General features: G+C 46.3%; 1 protein-coding gene across 1 annotated transcript in view; it reads left to right on the forward strand.

Annotated features, from left to right (window-relative positions):
• The first annotated feature begins 250 nt into the window (after positions 1 to 250).
• The window catches only part of Tgs1 (Trimethylguanosine synthase 1), a 32383-nt gene continuing 11389 nt past the window's right edge, over positions 251 to 21244 (forward strand). The window contains exons 1-7 of the mRNA XM_050175533.3: positions 251 to 863; positions 4530 to 4632; positions 6035 to 6228; positions 9738 to 10784; positions 12327 to 13050; positions 17894 to 17977; positions 19931 to 20040. Of these exons, the coding sequence (XP_050031490.1) occupies positions 488 to 863; positions 4530 to 4632; positions 6035 to 6228; positions 9738 to 10784; positions 12327 to 13050; positions 17894 to 17977; positions 19931 to 20040 (2638 nt within the window). The 5' untranslated portion in view covers positions 251 to 487. The remainder of the gene's footprint in view (positions 864 to 4529; positions 4633 to 6034; positions 6229 to 9737; positions 10785 to 12326; positions 13051 to 17893; positions 17978 to 19930; positions 20041 to 21244) is intronic.

A 21244-nucleotide genomic window follows, 5' to 3' on the forward strand; every position in this document is an offset into this window, starting at 1 on the left:
AGCCGAATGAGCGCAGCGGCATCTACACCTAGAGCTGCCCAGAGGTTTTTTTTTTTTTTCTGTTTAAACGTCACAAATAACTCGCCGCCAGACAGCGTAGTTTCATTAGTTCATTTTTAAAAACTACAAATTGTGTAGTGTCAAGGTTATATTAGTGAACACCATTAATGCAAAAATGCGTTTCTGCTGGTAACAAAATTGTGGCGCCCTCTATAAAATCAAAGTTTTTTGCTTTGCAGGGCTATGGCCAAGCCTTAATAACTATGATCACACGTGTTTCCATGCGTGTTTCGTTTTGTTGACAAACGCAAGTGTAACGCGCGCGAGTGTCTGATCATCGTGGTTGACGCTACGTGTTTTGCGACGCGACTTCTTTGAGTAGCCACTGGCTACTTCGACGCGCCCGAACTCTCCCGAGAATGAGCGTTTACTTTCGGGAACTGAAGTAGCGGGCAAACTTGATGTTCTACTGCCCGTCGACGCTGTCATGGTACCCGCCGGTCTGCGTGTTCCACGGACCGGGTGTTCACGAATCATCTGCAGCGACCAGTACGTCATGCCCGACCTGTCGACGTGCAGGGACTGGCACCTCGCGGCTCTGTTGTTCCTGAGCCGCGCGGCCAAGCCGCACGACGCCACGTCGGTGCTAGCCGGCATCGAACGCCTCGTGGATCCTGCGCGCCTAAACATCATGGGGCCGTACGATTGCGATCACATCTGGTTGCTCAGGTTTACGGACGCCGAAGCCCGCGACAAAGTCGTCGGTGCGTCGGACCTCGAGTGCGCCGGTCATCCGGCTTTCTGCGTCGAGCCGCAGCCCGAACATTCGCTCCACCGCGGACGCTGCGTCGGCGGAGCTCTGGGTGCGTAGTCTCCCGTTGTAGCGAATTACTCGAAACGGCGACCATTGCTGGCACTGTTCTTTTTTATGCATTAGCATTATAAGTGTTCAAGTCGGAAAAAAAAAATGTATGTGTGGGAACCTGGTCACGTGGTTGAGGTGCAGATATATATATATATATATATATATATATATATATATATATATCGCTGTACGAATCGTGCTCTTTGAGACTGAATCGAATACGAATCAAATAGTGCCAGAAGAGAATCTAATGATATGGTATATCTAGTACGTTTTGAATAGGTTTCGCCATAGAGTTTCTCACTACATTACCTAGAGGGAAATCTGGTGCTTCTGCGCTGTGGTATGCATGGGAATGCCGGTATATTGTGGATTCGGATTGGCATCGTTCTCGTAGAGACAGGACACCTTGAAGACGCGCTTGGCAAGTACACCTCAAGTACCGTTCCGTCTGTCACAATGATTCATTTTCTACTAGAACAGCACGTAAAAAGCTGTTTTAGCTTTATTATTACGCGAAAACATGTTTTGTTTAACTATGAGAACTTGTTATTGTGTGTACGACTACATTTTACGTAAGAAGTATCAGCGTGCCGCTAAAGTTGGAGGACAGACGACAAGGTTCGCGCTCGCTTTGAAACAGTTGGTCGTCTGTTCTTGCTTTTCTTCGCTTGGTCATTCATCGTGGGTGAGTAAAGATGTAATATGCGTGAATGGAAACATTTTATGAAGATCTTACTTTGAGAACGCGTTATTTTCGTAGCCATATCCACGTTTTAGACGAAGCCTCTTACAACACCAGCCAACACGAGCCTCGCAGACACATATACCGTCATTCCCATGACGGCACGGTGCCCCCTTAAGAAACTCCCATAGACGGTGGCGCCAGATTACCCTCTAGGTGTTATAGTGAGAAACTCTATGGGTTTCGCATAATGAACAGCCATTATCAAGATTAATATTAGATGATGTTCACATCCCAGTATTCTTAAATTTAGCAGGTTTCTGTCATTGCATATCACATTATGAAGCATTGTTTGTTTGAAAGCAGAAATGAAGCATTAGGAGCAAACAAGTAGTTCCTTCACATACGCAGGGCTCTTCAGAGAGTGCGAATGATCGCTGTACAGCCTGTAAAGCATGGCCACCTAAGTGACGTAGCCTGCTCCACTACGCATGTTCTCACGCTTATGTCTATACTATGCCCGCAGGATGGGAAAGTTACTAAACATTTGCTGCAATTTTATGTTTTCTTGACGTTTGAAAAAAAATATTTTGAAAGTATTCGATACATATTCGCAGTTATGAGTAGGACACTATCCAATTTGTTATTCAGAAGTTTTGAACATTTGCACATTCCTAAGATATATATATACATATATATATAGTGCAACTGAGGGCAGTCTGCTCCGGACAGCAGTTGTACTTTTGCTACTCGAAGAAGCAGGATGCATACTGAGTGAGGAGCTCCTCAACCACAATTTGCAATGTGGTGAACACAATTTGAATCATGGATCCAGGACCTCAGAGAGGTGCGATGTAATGCCGATGCATTTCTCGCATTTACCGCTAGGTTGCCATTGAATTTTCTTTTTAAATGCTCATTTTCGTTAGCTAACAAAAATAGCAAGCTCACGTACAAAATATATTTTTGGCCTGCGGCTTACCCGTACTCACTAAAATCACACTAAGTCATTTTCACTTGGTGGCTCGGACTCCCTCACTAGGAATCAATAAGGTTTATCCATGGTTAAGCTCCCTGCCTTTCCTTCTTGTTTCTCTTTCATGCAATTACAAACGGATTGCTGCTGGGCCGGTAAATGTGTCTGCAGTGCACCAGCTAACCCAACAGCGTGTTCCTTTTAAGCTATGCATTCTTAGATATGTTCTGAAGTGAGTATATCCGAGAAACACGTCACAGAGAAGCCTGGGGTCACATTTTCTGTATTCAAGGTTGACCGCATTTGGGCACATTTTCACTTTTACATAACTGGGAGCTCCACCAAGGTGCAATGTCTCACTGGAGGGTTAGGTGTTTTGTGCATGGGCTTAGCCAGTTGGCGTCCACCTCTGAAATTTATATATCCCACAAAATTGACTACCCAGAATATGGCGGCTGGATAATTTGCTTGATCTCCTGGCACCTTACAGCAGGAAAATTTTTCATCTAGTTGACAAAGTGGGTTTTTTCACACGTCCTCAGTCAGGCTTGTAGGTTTGCACAGACTTTGCCCTTGGATATACACTTAGATTCACTCATGATCATGTGGACTCAGTGTCACATGTAGTCTAATGAAGTGAAAAAAATTGGATTAACATGCGAGGGAGACTTGCTTGAATTCATTCAAACTTTCACACGTTCTGATTCACTGGGACTCACTCTGACTGACTGACAGCAATGTGGATCACCTTGACTCGCTTAGACTTGCTCAGACTAGGACTCAGTTTGTCTCACTCAAACTCGCTCTCGTCAATGGCGCTGGCTCTCAGTGAGCTTGACCAACTTGTCACACTTTCTTCAGGGGCCTTGGGTTGTCAATTAATACCGTTAGTTAGTCTCTTAGTTAGTCAGTCAGTCTGCTGGCCCCCTGGTTCAATCAGTTGCCCCAGCGATTTTCTCGGTCAGACGGTGGTTTTTTAAATCGAAACTTTCATTTGATACTCTACTAGGTTTGCTCGGTGGTTGTGTAACAGATCTTGAGCACAGCACAATGCGCTCGCATGAAAGTCTGACATCTCTCTCGAGTTCAGTGCGCCCAATGCATACATTGTGCAAAATGTTTAGTAATACACAATGGGCTCAAGCAAGGATGGATCAGTCACTCCCAGTAGCGTAACTCAAATGGAAATATTTAAGACAACCTTGTCGTAATGATCCGTACTGCAGTGTTGGCAAGACGAGACCACCTGAGATGCCCAGGCAGATCTTTAAAGAAGTGGAAAGCCGAAAGATAATGACAGCGCTATGCAGCAAATGAAGTCTGGCAACAACGTTTGCACAGACGCCCCGAAAGCTTTCCATTCTCAATCTTCTGACACAGGTGTTGGGACATGTTTGAAATTTTTGGTTCAATTCGTGAACCAGGGTACCTTTCTTGGCAACTGTATAAAGTTTGTGTTTCAGGGAAACCTAGTGGCTCCCTTCATAGCAGTTTGCTGATGTCTCGTGGATCAAATTTTCTTTTAGTCAATTCGTGGCCACAAAAGCATAGATCATTAGAGATGCAAAAGGAGGAAGTGCTTGTACGCACTTGGTTTTAAGCAGTTACAGCATTACATTTTCTTGTCTTGTTTCAAACAAAGTTGTGTTTTTGATAATGGATTACTAACAACTTCACCACGAAGCAGTATTACTCAATGTCAATTGATCTGCCTTAAATTATCTGCAAAATTTGAGTGTCTGTATGTTACTTCCTAGCAGAAACTCTACTGAACTAAAAAACCAATTAAATTATTAACTTATGTTTAATGACTGCTGTAATTAGCTCTGTGTCTGTAGATGGTGTTTGTCATAAAAAAGGAGTTTTGTCAACTTTATTCAGATTTTATTGTGTAGTTTGATGTACACACTTTGCAACACTTATGTGCCAATTTACAACTGTTCTAATCATGCATATTGCTTAAATTTATTTATTTATTTATATTGAGTGTCACACTTTTGCAGGCTGGCTGTGTGGTGCAAGTCATCCAGACTACTGGCTCCGGATATTGGATGTGTCGTTTCCTCCTGAAGATGCCAAGTGCCTGCTTTCAAGATCTTATAGCTGGTATGGAGACTGGTTGAAAAGGTTTTTAATGACGTCATGTCCTTATTGTGAATTTATCTTGAGTGTCTCTGTTCGCCTGGAGTTAAAAAACGAGCTCGAGTGCATCGTGCGTATTACAGCGTCGTTATCTTGCTGATGCGTCGAAGAGAGGTGCCAGAGATTAAGTAGTCCATTAGTAACTGACACGTCTAGTAAGTTCTAGTCAGTAGTCTCTCTGAGTGACAGTTCTTTAATCCTTGCAGTTGCATCACCAAGCATACCGTATATACTTGGCAAGGGTCGCCCTCGTGTGAGGGCCACATCCCCGCTTGTGAGGGCAACATTTTGGCAAAATATTCAGGGTGTCCCGCCAGAAAGTGAAGTTAGTTCTGTTGCCGCTAGATGACGCTAGCTGCTTTTTCGTCAACGCCGGTCAGGCTGGCACCACAGCACGATTATTTCTTTGTGTGGTGCATCGTCTCGGCTGTGTTGGCAGTTTTTCCAGACCGATCGATAGCATTTCACCTCTAGAGAAGGGAGCCCTGTTTGGGTCCATGCTGTTCAGAGACGATGGGTTGGCATCTCAGCTCTTCTGGGAGCGATGAAAGCAAAAGCGAAATTGATAATAAAGACGTTTATAACATGTCATTTACGCCTCTCTTACCCTCTGCTACAGTTGTGGAAACAGTACGAACCTTTAGCGGGCCGTCATCGGCCTGATTCGTGTAGGGGCGGCACCAAGCCAAGATTCTGGACAAAGTGTGGCCCTTATACGAGTGTATGCTATACTTGTCACTTAATAGGACTCGATGTTTTGATTGTTAAAGAAATAAAAATGAAGTAATAAATTTCCAAGTCATGTTCTCTGGAGATGCAATCAACTATGAGTGTCACTGAATTGACTTCAGTGGTGCTTGCATGAATGACACCAAAATTAATTTCGTGTGCAACTTGAACCTTGGCACATTTAAATGAGCTGGCAACCACCTCTGTGATAAGACCAGAGCAGGCATGCAAAGAGAAAAGAAGGAAGCAATCTGCAATTGGCTTACAGCTTCTGAAACATTAAGCAGCCTATAGTCACGTATTACGAAGCCCAATTGGTCTTGAAACATAAGATTCTTGTTCTGTAAACTTAGACAGAGGGTCTTCTGTGCATTTAGGTTCTACTAGCCAGACAGCTTTATTTTGAAAATGCTTATGTTTTAACTGCTAAATAATATCGCAAGCCCGGAATAATGTGCCGATGCCTTGCACTTCATGAACATCGAATGTGTTAGGATGAAATAGGCATAAATTATGTGAAGATGAAATGTATAGTGTTCTGTAGTCTTTGTGTGCGTAATGGTACGAGTCCATGCTGTAAACTTTACTGCGAGTTTGTTGGTGACTGTGCTGGTGGACTGCTGTTGCTCGCTTGCAGGGAATGTGACGTTGTGGGGCCGCGCTACGAGGAGTCGGACCTGGGCACAGAAGGGGACAATGTGGAGGACGAAGAGGAGCTTGAGAAGCGGCGACTCCTGGAGAAGGAAGCAGCTCTCATGGCCGAGATGGGCCTCCCGGCATCCTTCACGTCTGCCAAGCGTGACAGTGGCAACAGAAGGGGTGATGGCTGTGGTGAGAGGCACCCATTCTTTTTTGCCAATTTTTTCTTAGAAAAAAAAAAAGAAATGTGGAAACCCTGTACTGTAATCCTGCTCAAGGGAAACACAAACATGAGAACAAAAGATGGATTTTTGTTTTACATATTCTTGAGTGTGTAATGTAATTGGCATGACTCTCTGACCAATGCCCTCTTATCTTCTCTTAATCTCTTCATACCCTCTTCTATTCTTCACTCACTCTTCCTAGTCTTCTCGCCATCCTCTTACTTTCCTATGTACAGTTGGCCACAAAAGTTTACGGGACATTGGACTAGCAAAAAGAACTTTACTGATTTCGTGACGAGTTTTGCTACACCACCGCTGCAACAAAGTAATCAGGTAGTAGCACTCCATGTCGGGCTGATGGGTAACTATGGTAAGAAGCATGTTGTGTTTGTACCATATTTCTGCAATAGGAGTGGTGTGAGGAGACGCACCCCGTAACTTCCTCATGAAGTTCACGCAAAGTCATTGTCCTCAGCATTTCCCCTCCGTGTTTGCTGCGATGTCGCAATAAAGACACTCCTTGTCGGTCTACCATTCTCCGTAGCTGTGTTTAAATAAAGGTGCTTGGTGCTGCACCATGCCTCCGGCGGATTTTTTTTCACCTCGAACTGGAGTGCAGTGGAAATGCGGCAACGACTACAGTCACCATGGCACTGGCATGGCTGCTGCGCGTGCGCCCTGAACTTGGTGCAATTGGTCTATTCCTACAAAGCCTTGGCATGTAACCTCGAATCCAAGATTTCAGTCTGTGGTAATCTTAGCGACCTACAAAGTGTAGTGGTTTCATTAAATCGGAAGAGCCATGACTTAACAGAGTTTCACACACCGCATGCTGTTGGGCTTGTGTTCCGTGAACTTTTGTGTCTGACTGCACCTTTCTCATGGTGGTAAAACACGCTGCAAAACAAGACTGAGCACGAGGATGTAATAAGTTGAGATGCTAGATGCGCTCTAAGTGCTGACTTATCAAGTGCACTTTGCAACTTGACTAGAGCTTCGTGTGTCTAGTGTCCCAGCTAAACAAGTCAGTGAACCACCATGCCTCGGAACCAAATGGACCTCTACAACACATTATTGCACCAAGAGCTAGATGTAGCCTGCTAACTCTTTTTTCTTCTCTTTGTGATCGTTTTATGGATGCTTGAATAATATAAAAAAATGATTTGTAGCTTGAGTGTATTTAGCAACCCTACATGCCATGGTCGGGCATCACAGTTTCCTGTAGTTGACCAAGTGGCAATGTTTCCTCCCATTTGCAGTTCAGTTGGGTGTGATACTAGTACCTCGTAAGAGGTTACGTTGAACTGCTGCCAGAATTTGGAGACTGTATTGTCACGTGGTAGTGACGGCGAAGAAAGAAGCAGCACGGTGGAATACAAAACTAGCTTTTTATTGGGCAAACCTGTGCCCACAAAACAGGCTACACTTATAGCACAACGAAAGCGGCGAACACAGTCGGCGATCGTCGAAAATCTGATCAGCGGGTCAAGCGCGTCGGCTTTTATACAGCAATCATTGAATGTTCCAGATTAAACGTTGGGACCCGCATGTCTTCTAAAATGTTCTACACCATTCGTGTCAAGCGATGAAATCAGATAACACAACGTTCGGCGACAACAGACAGCGGGTAGAGGCATCGATAACTTTCCAGAAACTTCGGATACATGCAGGCGCGTCCCGCGCTGTGCGATAACATTTGTTCGGCGGCAAAACTTGTCGCCCGATAGAGACAAGTACACGTGTCAATACCCCCCTCTTAAAAAGCATCGACCCGATGCTGCAAACAAATCAAAGTAATAAGTAAGCACTCATAGCAAAGAATAAAGCAAAATAAGGAAAGTTCGTTAGCGTCCGTAAAATGGTTTCAGACGCACCACGTGGACCACTTCAGGTCGTGCGCGACGTCGCTGTGAATGCGAAATGCCGTCTGGCACGACCTCATAGTCCAGTGCGCCAATACGTCGGATGACCTTGTAGGGTCCGAAATAGCGTCGCAATAGTTTCTCACTCAGTCCCCGTCGGCGTATCGGGGTCCATACCCAAACACGGTCGCCGGGCTGGTACTTGACGAAGCGTCGTCGGAGATTGTAGTGTCGGCTGTCGGTCCTCTGCTGGTTCTTGATTCGCAGGCGGGCGAGCTGTCGGGCTTCTTCGGCGCGCTAAAGATAGGTAGCGACGTCAAGATTCTCTTCGTCCGTTACGTGCGGCAGCATGGCGTCGAGCGTCGTCGTCGGGTCCCTGCCGTAAACTAACTTGAACGGCGTGATCTGTGTTGTTTCTTGCACCGCCGTGTTATAAGCGAATGTTACGTACGGCAGGACGGCATCCCAGGTCTTGTGTTCGACGTCGACGTACATCGCTAGCATGTCGGCGAGGGTCTTATTCAGCCGCTCCGTAAGACCATTCGTCTGCGGGTGGTAAGCCGTTGTCCTCCTGTGCCTTGTCTGACTGTATTTCAGAATGGCTTGGGTGAGCTCCGCTGTAAAGGCCGTTCCTCGGTCGGTGATGAGGACTTCTGGGGCGCCATGTCGCAGCAGGATGTTTTCGACAAAGAATTTCGCCACTTCGGCTGCGCTACCTTTCGGCAGTGCTTTTGTTTCAGCGAAGCGGGTGAGGTAGTCCGTCGCCACGACGATCCACTTATTTCCGGTTATTGACGTCGGAAAGGGTCCCAGCAAGTCCATCCCGATCTGCTGGAATGGTCGGCAAGGAGGCTCGATTGGCTGTAGTAATCCGGCTGGCCTTGTCGGCGGTGTCTTGCGTCGCTGACAGTCTCGGCATGTTCTGACATAACGGGTGACGTCGGCGGTCAGGCGCGGCCAATAATACTTTTCTTGTATCCTCGATAGTGTCCGGGAAAATCCGAGGTGTCCAGCGGTCGGATCGTCATGTAGGGCATGCAATACTTCTGGACGCAGTCCTGACGGGACAACAAGAAGGTAATTGGCGCGGACTGGCGAGAAGTTCTTCTTCACGAGTAGACTGTCTTGAAGCGTGAAGGAAGATAATCCGCGCTTAAATGCCCTGGGGACAACGTCGGTGTGCCCTTCCAAATAATCGACGAGGCCTTTAAGTTCCGGGTCCGCTCGTTGTTGTTCAGCGAAGTCTTCCGCGCTTATTATTCCAAGGAAGGCGTCGTCATCCTCGTCATCTTGCGGCGGCGGGTCAATGGGGGCGCGTGATAGGCAGGAAGACGAGGGAAGACGTGTAGCAGGAAGACGAGGGAAGTTGTTTTTATCAGTATTTGACGTTGATAAAAAGTTTGACAAGTCCCCTCGTTGAAACATTGGTTCCAGAATGAGACGGCTTTTGTTGGAGTCCTGTTTATTCTACTACTGAATGAACTATAATATGTTGAAGTGGACGCTGTGTCGGTTGCTTCTGCTATTATAGGCAGCAGCCACATGCTGAGCTTTATGGTGGCCATCAAACACGGAGGCTTGAACCTGTTTTGCTCCCTTGTTGTATTTTCCGCAGAAAGTGAAGAGCTGCTGTGTTGTGACGTGCCTGAAGGTCAGAGCTCACCAGCAACTGTGGTCGACTGGCAGAATTTTTGGGAGAAGAACGGAGACAACCTCGTGTGGCAGTCTTGGGTGCATCGCTATGGCGACTACATCTCCCCAGAGTACCTGGAAAGCTGCGCTGCTTCTGCAGATGGCCAAATGCCTTCCGCTACTGGAGATAATGCCATGACGCTACTAGATGGCGCTGACAAGAAAGGACATCCTGAAGATGAAGATGCTTCTTCAGCACCCTCTACAGACCAGCCTGCCGGAGGTGGTGCTCAGCTGGAAAATGGGAGACTCAGTGGAGAGACCTGTCTTGTTGAGAACTCTGTGGCCTCAACCTTGCCTCCTAGCCAGGGTGGCCAGTCCTGCAACAACGGCATCTGCAGTACCACCAGTGAAGGCATGCAAGACGACTGTGGACAGCTTCGGGGGTGTGGCCAAGTCGGCGACACGCTGCACAGAGGACAACAAGAAAGCAATGACGGAATTGCGGCTGCCGCTGCTCAGAAGTCCGACGACGAGCTGTGGAAGGAAGTGTGGGAGCAACATTACCTTGAGGTGTACAACCATTACTACAGCATGTTTGGTCACGACGATGAGGGGGATGGCTGCAAGCAGCATTCGGAGCCAACAGATGCAGACTCCATTCCTGCAGATACAGAGCAGACGAACTTGGCTGCATCAGAGCAGACGGGCGCTGTCCAGTGCCACTCAGAGGCGATGAATGGCACTCTGGCATCTGCTAGTGATAACAACAATGAGAACAGTGCTACAGATGCCTGTAATGCAGCTGATTGTGGAACTGTGAATCGTCAAGAAGGTAAGCAGGGTAGAAACTGTAGCATTGCAGAGCAAGTGTGCGCTGACTCAATTACGAGAGGTGACAGGGAAGTCGATGAGGAGGACGTTGTCTTGCTCAAGGATGAGTGTGATGTGAAGCTCATGAAACAGATGGGCCTGCCTGTGCAATTTTCATCGGCTGGCAAGCGGAAGAAGCCGAAGAAGAACAAAAAATGTGAGTGTTCCTGTTAAAGTCATCATTGTGCGTGTTCATCCTCCTAACTGGTGCTGGGTGAATGAAATTTCAAATGCATTGCTGTCCAGGAAATTCAGCAATAGGCCTTCCACACCATATGCTCATTAATGTTAAATTTATCTACTGTAAGCAAATAATGACTTCGTGTGTTCTATGTCACGCAAGGTTTCCAGTGTACACACGCTGCATGCTATTCTATGTCTTAATGCTTGCTTGTTAATTTGAGTGCATTATCAGGAAAATAATGCTTCTTTAAAGGGGCCCTGAAACACTTTTTATTGCAATAGCAATTGTACTGACACTTCAGGTGTTTGCGCGCTGTCACGGTATCTATGCTGCATGGACTGCCTGCGCAAGGTAGGTTAGGTCTCCAGGGATACAACAGATACTCTTGCATTTGGCTTTGAAAAACAACAAAACCAAATGGATGCACCGTTATACTCGGGTCATTCAGCTCTGCAGCGAAGCCAGGGCAGCATGCTGCCCTCCGCTGCTATGTGAGTGTTGTGTGCTGTGTGCATGCAGTGGTATGAGGAGAACAGAATGGAAGCTTCAAGCTATAAACGCCAACATTTTTTTTTTGGTCTCATCGTGTCGGCCGTCGAGGCGTGACCCACTTAGTGGGTCACGGACCCAGTGCTTCTCTTGGTGCAAGCGTTTCGAGATGCCTTGTTGCAGCTGCCAAGGCTTTGTTTCCGGTGTACAGCAGCAATTGCCTTACGTGCTGCGTCACGCTGACATGTCGACCTCGTGTATTGTTAGATGTGCTTCCGACGAGCTTCAGTGCTAGGCTAAGCCTTGCTGTTCCTACCACACACATTCTTTTTTAACGTGAGCAGCGCACTCGAATGAGTGCAATATCCTTTAATGAGTATATTCCCAAACAAACTTCTGAAAGGACCTATAACATAAACAGAAATATGGAGAAGTGCGATGTTTTCCCATTCACTCTCTCTCATTGGTTCATCTTAGCTGAGATGGTACCATTAGCATTGCCATGCGTATTGCTGCTTTCTTTTGTTTTCTTCGTTGCATGTTGAGCTTATATATAACCCATTGAGGCTGGTGTCTGACAAAGGTGTCCACGGGCGACGAACAAGTAGCGACGGGATGGGAGGGATGTGGTGCATTTTAACAACTGCTGCTTGTTAAACGATCTAAAAGGGTATGCACGCTTATGCTTCGAGCTTTTGCTCCCAAGTGATGCATGATAATGTAAAATCACCCAGCGGCTGGTGTTTATAGGTCATCGTGCCTGCTGTGACGTCACCTCTGACAATGCATCAGATGGGGGAAAAAAAAAAGAAAAGACAGGGCCTCAATAGCTGCAGGATAGAGCAAGCAACCTGCAATGTGAGATTGTAGGTTTCCTGCTGCCATGCAGTGGACTAATAATTTGCTTGCACGTTCACAGCAGCCTTGTCTGCACGTTAGGAATGTCTTCTTACCATATTCAAAAAAAAGGTTTCAGTGCTCCTGTAATCAATTCTTGTTTGAAGTAAAGAGGTACTTCACTTTCAGGCACTTCCAAGCGTTCCCCGAAAGCTAAGGGCAAGGAACTACCCAGTTGGGATGAATACTGGCTTTGCAATGGCAGCCGCCTTCTGTGGGACACTTGGACAGAAACCTACCCCGAATTTTTAGAGCCCTTGTTCTTGGCGTCGGTGAAACTCGATCGGACATTGCCAAATGCAGACGAGTGTCTTCGAAGGTGCCCCACCGGAGGCGACGACATCCTGGCATCAATGCATCGAGGCGATTCTAAACTGCCAAAAGACGCGGGCCTTTGGCAGAAGCTGTGGAACGCCCACTGTGACCGTGTGTGTGGACTCGAATTTGAAAAGTACCAGCAAGTTGTCTGCGAAGAACCTTCCGAAGCCAAAGAGGAGAGCGAGAGGCATAATAAAGACAAAGTGGTCATTGAAGGGGCCGAAATCAAGGCCGGAAGTGAAATAAAAGTTGATGAAGTGACTGTGGAGTGTGCCCAGAACTTCATGTTGGTGCAACACAATGGAAAGAACTCTGATGGTGTCAAGCAGTGTCCGGCAGGTTCCCAGGATGGCAACGATGGCAGCTCGTCAGGCTCACGCAAAACGAAAGGCTCAAGGAGAGAGGGTGCGTCCGGCTCTTCTGACAGTGCGAGCTCTAGGGGAAGTGGTGCTGGCAGCAGAAACATTCAAAATGGCGATGATGGCGACGGCGGAGACGACCCTCCAGACGAGAGGCCCGTGAAGATAAAGAAGAGGTGAGTGCATGTCCTACGTGTTATGTGAAAGTGGAGGCTTGCTGAATGTTACAAACAAATTAGTTTTTGCTTTTTTGAGGCGCCTACAGTTCTTGAAAATGGGGCTACCGTAATTGTGAAGGGTTCGTGGTAGCAGATTATGCAGCAGCACACCCTTCCGAAGATGCCTCAAAGTCGTGGCTTGTTCTTGCTGATGTGGCAGTTTGTGGCCGCGCTGCTGCCAGTAGCTTCGATCTACTGATGTCAGTGCTTAATTATGTAATTTTGCCTAATTATGTAATTAGGCAAAATACAGAAAATTATCTAACTCACCCCAAGCGACGACAAACATTACGTACCTTGTTTCTGTCCAGCTATGTGGCACTTCATATTTTTAAGTTTCGGCACAAGTTATGTGGGACACCCAATATATAAATATTGAACTCATGCAGATCTTTGCGGAGGCCAATGCAGGTCCTTTAGGGAAGGGAGCGAATAGAGTTTTAGATTAGGGGGTGCAAGCGGCTTGCGTACACTAGTTTTATTTAGGGACCCGAGTACGTAGGAAATACGGGCTGCGGCATTGAGCGTGTGCGGAACCAAAGGTGTTCTAGGGGTGGCTGGATTGAGAAAAAAAAAAATATATATATATATATATATATATATATAGATCACTGCCCCAAAGAGGTCTCATTGAATGATGTTTGCATGCTTTCAGAAAACAGCAATAGGTGCATATTGGTTGGGCTGCACCATCACATTCCAATATCTCACATTAGTGTTTAACAGTGCATCCTGGTACCCTCCTCTTCAGGGAAGTGAACTACCGATCACAGTGAAGCCATTCACAATGCATCGAACATGCCGTGGTAGACGTCAAACGTTCTAGCCTTGTGGATTCCTTTGATCCGACTTTAATCGCAGCCTACGCGTGCTTATACATTGTTCGCATCGTGTCAACAGAGCCCTTTGACGGGTAAATTAGCCAACTTTCATTCACAAGTATTTTGTCATTTTATTAATTTTATATTAAAAAATAATGCAAGCGCGAGCCTGACTGCATGTTGACGACATTTAGAGCGGGCTCGCCTTTTTTTCCCCCCATTTTCTACCTATAACCATCTAATAAATGGATCAGTTCCACATATCCGTAAATTAGCTGTTGTGCGAAGCTCAGCAAATATGCCAAAGCTGTCATCTCCGGAAGAGATGAATGCTACCTGTCTGAGCTCTGTACCGTGACTGTCTGCCTTTTGCATTGCTTGTGGTAGGAGCTGCATCAAAGAGAACAGCTGCAGCAACAATAGCACTTTAGAAATGATGGCCAAAGGCACCTTTTTAATGAACTCCGTCTCTCTGGCTCCGTGCAACAAAGGATAGGGCTCATTTTGTCGGTGCCGGAGTTTGCACGAATGCAACAACTGTCGCGTTGCATCGAATTGTTAGCACGTTGCATTCATGTACATGGCAATAATGCGCTATGAGGGCGAATCGCATTATTATATATGTTGCGATTCAGGGGAAAGGAAACCAGCACTGTTTCCTGCTATCCTCGTGGGGAGCACGGCTCAGCAACTGGCATTAATGCGACAGGAATGCCATCTCACACAGCGCATGTAAATGTTTGGCGTATCGCATTCAGGGGAGAGGGAAAGATGGCTGCCGCCACGTGTACTTCTCGGTTCATTGGCGGAGCGTAAATTGCCGGAAACAGGTTCCGACTTGTTGAGGACAAGTGTAACTAAAGCATACGGTGAACTACTGTCGCGTTCGTGTACGCGCAACTTGAGAAGGGAGAAAGAAGGCTCACCCACCGTGCACCTCTAATCCTTCGATGAAGCACCATGGCCGTTGAGAAGACAGTGGAGGAGCCAGTTCTCATCCTTGCATTAGGGTGCCTCGATGTCCCCTTCCCCGGCGGCGGCCGAACCAAGGGAAGGGGCCTTACCAGGCCTGGTTGGCTGATGCCACCCATCGGCCCACCAGACCTTTAGCGCAATAACTTTTATGTGGAAACCTATTTTTGTGAGGCAATATAAAGGACCGCTTGAAAATAATTTGCAAGTAGGCTGCCCCGCAAGGTTGTTTCTCAACCATGACCTCTCGTCCACAGGACCACATTTTCACTCAGGGAGAAAGCATGAGCACAAGAGCCTTCAGGTAATTTACTCCGATACTTTCATGTCGTCGTAGCTCACTCACGCTCCAGGACAGACCACCGAGGGAAAACCTATTGTTACCACGCAATAGGCTTTGTGTTTCGTGCTGCCACTTGCTTTATCAGTTCGACTATGCTGCAACTACAAGTAAGCTTATACGGCCTCCGACAGTAAGTGCATGGAAAGACATGTAGCCATCACAGCTCGCCCTTAGGCTCGGCTCCAGTCGCAGATTACCTCTACCTCCAGCTAGGGTTGTCAATTTTCCCAAATTTATTGGGACAGTCCCAACATTTGAGAAAATGTCCCGCGTCTCAATTTGAGCCAGTCGAGATGGCCAAATGTCCCGACTTATGCTTTTTTCTTTGTACAGGATAACAATAAACTGACCAGATTTTTTTTTATGCCTGACAGCTCATTTGCATACTCTTATTTTTTTTGTGTTCTGTTGCCTTGTCATAAGCACAAAGGCGATTTAGTTTTCGTCGTGGTTCTAGTTCAGTTGTTGGCCCTAGCTATTTACAGTACCTTTATTTGTATTGGTCGCTGTAAATCGAGACACGGTAGGACTAAACAAAATAGCTAAACTTTTTGCTTGTAGACTGGTGGCTCTTGGCACTGAGCAAGCCATTGTCACCAGCTGCCCCCACACCTCTTTTTTAACACCCTTTCGTGACTTTGTCCACTCAAGAGTTGGCAAACCTACCTCCAAGATATGGCGCGCGGGCCGTGTTTGCGCTCAGCCACACATCGAGCTAGAGGTGCAGGCGCACGCTCTTAAGATAATGTGACCCCTTACATTTGGCGTATGGGAAGAGAGTGATTGTGGAAAGGGGGGAGGTGCTACTTTGTACACATCGTTTGGAACCATGTCTCGGCACGCATTTAGCCACCATCCTTCTGGGCTCACTCTTGCACTCGCAGCATACATCGCTTAGGCCACTCATTCTTGTCGCACTTGGACTTCATACAGAACATCACTGTGATGGTGAAAGTTTGCCTGGTGTGTCGTGCAGTTGCCATCGCTATAAAAGTTATCGCAAATTTCTTGAGAGAGAATGTGAGAATGCCACACGTTGCAAAAGTATTATGGGTTATGAGAAGGGGGATATGAGCTGATGATTGTCCCCTTCTAATTGACTCTGCCTGTGAATTGAGGCGGGGATGCATGTGGTTTGTGGGTAGAGCTTTTAGCAGGATTCTAGAGCTTTGCAGGTCGGCCAGGTTAGAGATGTGAAGAAGCACCTACCGTTATTTTCCATGACCAAATGCACAAAGAAGCACAAATGAGCACCTTGGCTATCTGCTGCATTACCGGTGAAGCAGAGGTGGTGGTGCTAATGCAAATACTCTAGAGCTTGTGAATTACCGTAAGTAAGTTTCTTGAAGGATTGAGAAAAATTTTAAGCCTGATGAATGTCATGACCACGATCATGTATTTTTCCTGCCTTCCTCCTCCTATTGGGGTTTTCTGTCCTCGATAGCCTTCCATATACTGAGTAAACATATAGGTGCCGACATGTACACTGGCAGAATTCTCTGCGTTGCATTAAAGGGCTTTCTCTATCTGCTGTGACACCAAAACTCCTCCTGCGCATTGTTGACCCTGTTTTACTGATGCAGCAAGCTCCTTGTCGCTGGTTCTGCCTTGCGCATAGACTCTGAGCCCACACGTCGGAATTGCTATGAAGTGAGCAGTCTGGTGCTTCAATGCCATTACACTCTCGGCGCTGCTTGCGACCAGTTTACTGGCACCAAAGTGGACATGCATAAGCTGTACCTAGTGGAAAATTTCATCGCTTGTTTATGCATATCCATCATATCGAGCAAATGCTGTTTGCCTAAGCCAGCGGTTAAAAGTGGAAGTGATGAACTGAGAATATGGACCCTGTAAATGTATGCAATCTCAACTGCTGTGTTTGAGGAAACAGGGTCAGGCTCACACCATCCGTGAACCACTGTTGGCAAGAAATAGTGATCAAGCGGCTGAAGTTCTGAGGTGTTCTTCGTCACCAGCCTCAACTTATGAAAGAGAGGGACGATCTCTAATGAAAAGGATACAGGATTTGCACACTTGGTTCACATTCCAGAAAAGATGAGGTTGCACGTAATTGCACCGTGGCATGTGCAGGACATGTGGAACTGTGAGAGGGTGCATTTACTTACATTTCTTCATTTCCTACCGACACTGCAGCAGATGCTTAAATCTGATTCACAGGGAAGAGCTAGAGCAGTACCTGTTTCCTCAGTGATAATAACGGCCCTCTCTCTGGGTGAACATTAGGTATATAAGGGTAAAACTTCTAGGAAAACAGCCTGGATTGCCGTGAGCTTGCTCTGTCCTTCTAGCTTTCTCAGTCCTTTTAGATTAACTGCTCCTGCCCCTTCGAAGGAGCTCATCACATGACTATGTGCAGTGAGAGGGGAGGGGGTTCCCCTTTCAACGTCGTTGTCTTTTACAGAGAAAACAGCCCTCAGCTTATTGCAGAATTTCTTATTGTCTGAGCAAGAAATATTGTCTGGAGCGTATGCTGTTGTTTTCTTTTAGTTGCCCATACCTGCCGTGGTCACAATTCACTTGCACCATGGATTGGGGAAGTGTGCAAAGTGATTAAATGTGGCTGAATGCTGAGCGTGCCTCCCGCATTAGTTGATGATGTCACAAGCCTTGTCATAAGAAAGCTCTATGCCCTCCTTGTTTTCAGTCACGAAGAGGACATAAACTCGGACGAAGATGACGCATTCAAAGCCCTCATTTCTTACGGACTGTCTCTGAAGGAAAGCTTAAAGTGAGTTACTTAAATCTTCATAACTTTCTTTCAAGCGAGTGTCGTGTGTGATCGGCAATGTTTTGAAGCACTTCAGTGGGCTTTGAGTCTTGATCTTGCTTTGTCAAGGATTTGAGGCCAAGGTTTCTGGGGAAAAGAGAAACCTCACCTTATATTTGAATGAATACCGTAGCTTGTCTGTATACTGTATTTGCACGATTCTAACGCACAGCTTTTTTTAATACAAGTTGCGTTCACATTTGCATGCGTGTTACAATCATAACTAATTCTACTCATAATCAAAAACGAAACTGATTCTTATTAAAAGAAAAAGTTCCATGCAAGGTAGCTAGCCACACTGCCATTGAATAGGTCATCTGAAGAAAGCGATGCTCGGAGGCATCGCAAGGTGGGTCCATGGCACAGTATTCTAGTACACTGTATCCATGGTGCTTGGAATGCCCTCCCGCAGGTGAGGGTTGTATGAGCCTTCAGCAAGTGGGGCATTTCTAATGCTATAAATGGAACTGGAAATAGCTTTCCATGGCTGATAGACAGCGAAAAGGAGGTGTTGTCAGGCTCCAGTAGCGGCTAGCCACTAAGCTACAGCTGTGTGCGTGTCTGTGTGCCTTTGTATGTGCCATAACATAGTTCCAACACAGTACGCGCCGGCTCAGGTTTTGTTACTTGATGGGCGGTAGAATCGGCACCAGGTTATATTTTTTTATATTTGGGCGGTAATATAACTGCGCGTTACGAATAGTGGCGTGGTAGAATCGTGCAAATATGGTATGTAATTACCATTCAAGGAACACCGAGTTACCGGTGACATAAACACGTGCAGCTGGGTTGGTGGTGCCATCTTGTGGTGCAGAGCTTAACCAGAGAGGCGAGAGAGCTATTATTGCAGTAGTAGAGTAACTAAACCACATTCTACTTATCTGCTGGTGTAAAGCATCGCCAGCAATGCAATGAATGTGCAGTCTCTTCTTGTTACATGTTGCTTCAAGGAGAACACCCATGGTAGCACACAAAACGTTTCATGTATGTATTGTTATTGGACAAAGCGTCACAAGATGTCGCTACCAGTGTCTTTGCTGCCGTCCATGTTTAGCACAATGAGGTATTTCCATGCAGTGATCCGCACACAGACAAGCTGAAATTTTGTAGTTGTAGACATTCCTCCACGTAACACTCCAGCTTTATCCCCAGAAAGTGAATGGCGGCGCCACATCTCGACTAAAGTGGTCCCTGCACTTTGCTAACATGCTTCAGGGATTCCTGTGAAGAACGTTGGAAAATCAGTTTTAGTGCTTGCTCAAAGGCACTGTAGAGTGGACATGACCAGACAGACAGAGGGGTCACAGGAACATGTCAACTTACAGTGATCGACAAGGGATGAACATGGAAGGAAAGTTTCAAGATGGAGCTATCGTTTCGATAAGAAGGCTTGTCTTTATCAAGGCCAAGTGAAACCTACCCACTTAAGAAGACAACTGCCTTTGTCAAAACACATGACAAAAGGAGACATACAAGGATGTCTCCCTTTGTCCTGCATTTTAGTTCGGCCGCTCAAACTCACTTTAGCCATGAACCAACCAGCTCAGTCGAATACCATTCTCCAGCCAAGCTTCCAAAAAGACTCATGACATTTAGAGACTGATTCGGCCCCCTCTTTACGAGTGACTGTTTGGGCAGTCATGGAGACATTGACTTTAATTAGGTAAGCAGTTGAGGTTTCTTTGATTGGTCTTCTTGCAAAGGTCAGGAATATATACATACTGGACTAGCGTACCCAGTGACCTATTGATATTTTATGGTATTAGTCATGGCAGTAGCGACGTTATTGAAGCAACTACTGCTGCTGCATTTTCTGTCAGAGCTAACGCACTTCATGTGCTGCTACTGCAAGTACTGCTACCATTACTGCTACCATTACTGCTACCATTACTGCTACAACTCTTTCCCACTCAGGGGAATCAAGCTGGGTCCCGAAGGAGCCAAGTCCCACGTGGCGAATAAGAAGAAGCGCAAGAAGTTACGTAAACAGGGAGCATTGCAGCAATCACAAGAAGAGATGAAAGGTGTGTGTTGCATATTGCCTCGGTGTCTTTCCGGCAAAATTTTACTGCATGGAATTGTTTGCTGTTCTTTCTGTGGACTGTAGACTATATAGCTGCAAAATGTGGCTTCATGGAGATGCTGTGATGGTGATGCTAGGTTGTGCACTGGCAAAAAAAAAATAGGTATAGCCATGCCCACTTCACAATGTGTGAAAAGGAGCTCACTTAAATGCAGTTATTGCTAACTCCACTTGCACGAGCGCTGTTGACAGGAAATACAGGTGCTTTTGGGATGCGTTCTTGACAATTTTCAGGAAACAGTAATCCTTCAGAAGCACTGAATAACAAGGATTCACCGTATGTGAAAAGAATCTTGCTTGCACGGCTAGTATCACTATCACTAACTCCACTTGCACGAGTGTTTGTTGAAATGAATTGATGAATACCTTCAGATGAGTTCTCGTCATTCTTCTGGTGAAGGTAATCCTTTGAAGCTCAGAACGGTGAAGAAGACATCCGCTCTTGTTGCCTCTGCCGTGAAGTTCCTCTCTCACGTTGCAGTGCCACCATTGTTTATGAACTGTCAGGTTTTCTGTGAAGCACATGTAGGAATTAACAATACCTCGTTGTAGCCACTGTTATCTTAAAACCCGTTAGCTTGGTCGGCACGCTCACCGATATCTTCAAGTGTATTGCGTGGGCAGGCAGTGCGGAGTGGGTGCACCACAACCTCTTCCCCAATTTCCCCATTGCTTCTGCGATGCTGCGACACACAGTTCCTCCCAGACACAAAGGGAATCAAGTATCGGCTGTGCTCTGCAGGACTGACCTATTGGAGGCTTCCCGAATGCTCAAATGCACCTCCATTTGCAAGACTGCACGGGTGAACAACATAGGCGTCAGTGTTATGCATAGGCGAATGTTACTCGCTGAAGATGCTTGCGTGGCGAGCCGAAGTACGTTGATTCCTCAGCGTGTCTCGATCAAGAAACTAGTATTCTTCGAATGTATTTTGGCTAGCTTGCTTATTGTGTAGAAGATGCAACAAACACCCTTGTGTGTTTGCACTACTACGTCTACTGTGTTCCACAGAAGAGTGACGCCCCACAAGCTGCCAATGATGAGGCAACTTGTCATGACCGGTTGACTTGTTAACATGTTAACATACAAAGCTCTCTGATGCCGCTTTGTTGTTTGTATATTAGTAAAAAAAGAAAAAGATGCA

This window comes from Dermacentor andersoni, chromosome 9 (assembly GCF_023375885.2).
Source record: "Dermacentor andersoni chromosome 9, qqDerAnde1_hic_scaffold, whole genome shotgun sequence".
Classification (NCBI taxonomy): Eukaryota; Metazoa; Arthropoda; class Arachnida; order Ixodida; family Ixodidae; genus Dermacentor; species Dermacentor andersoni.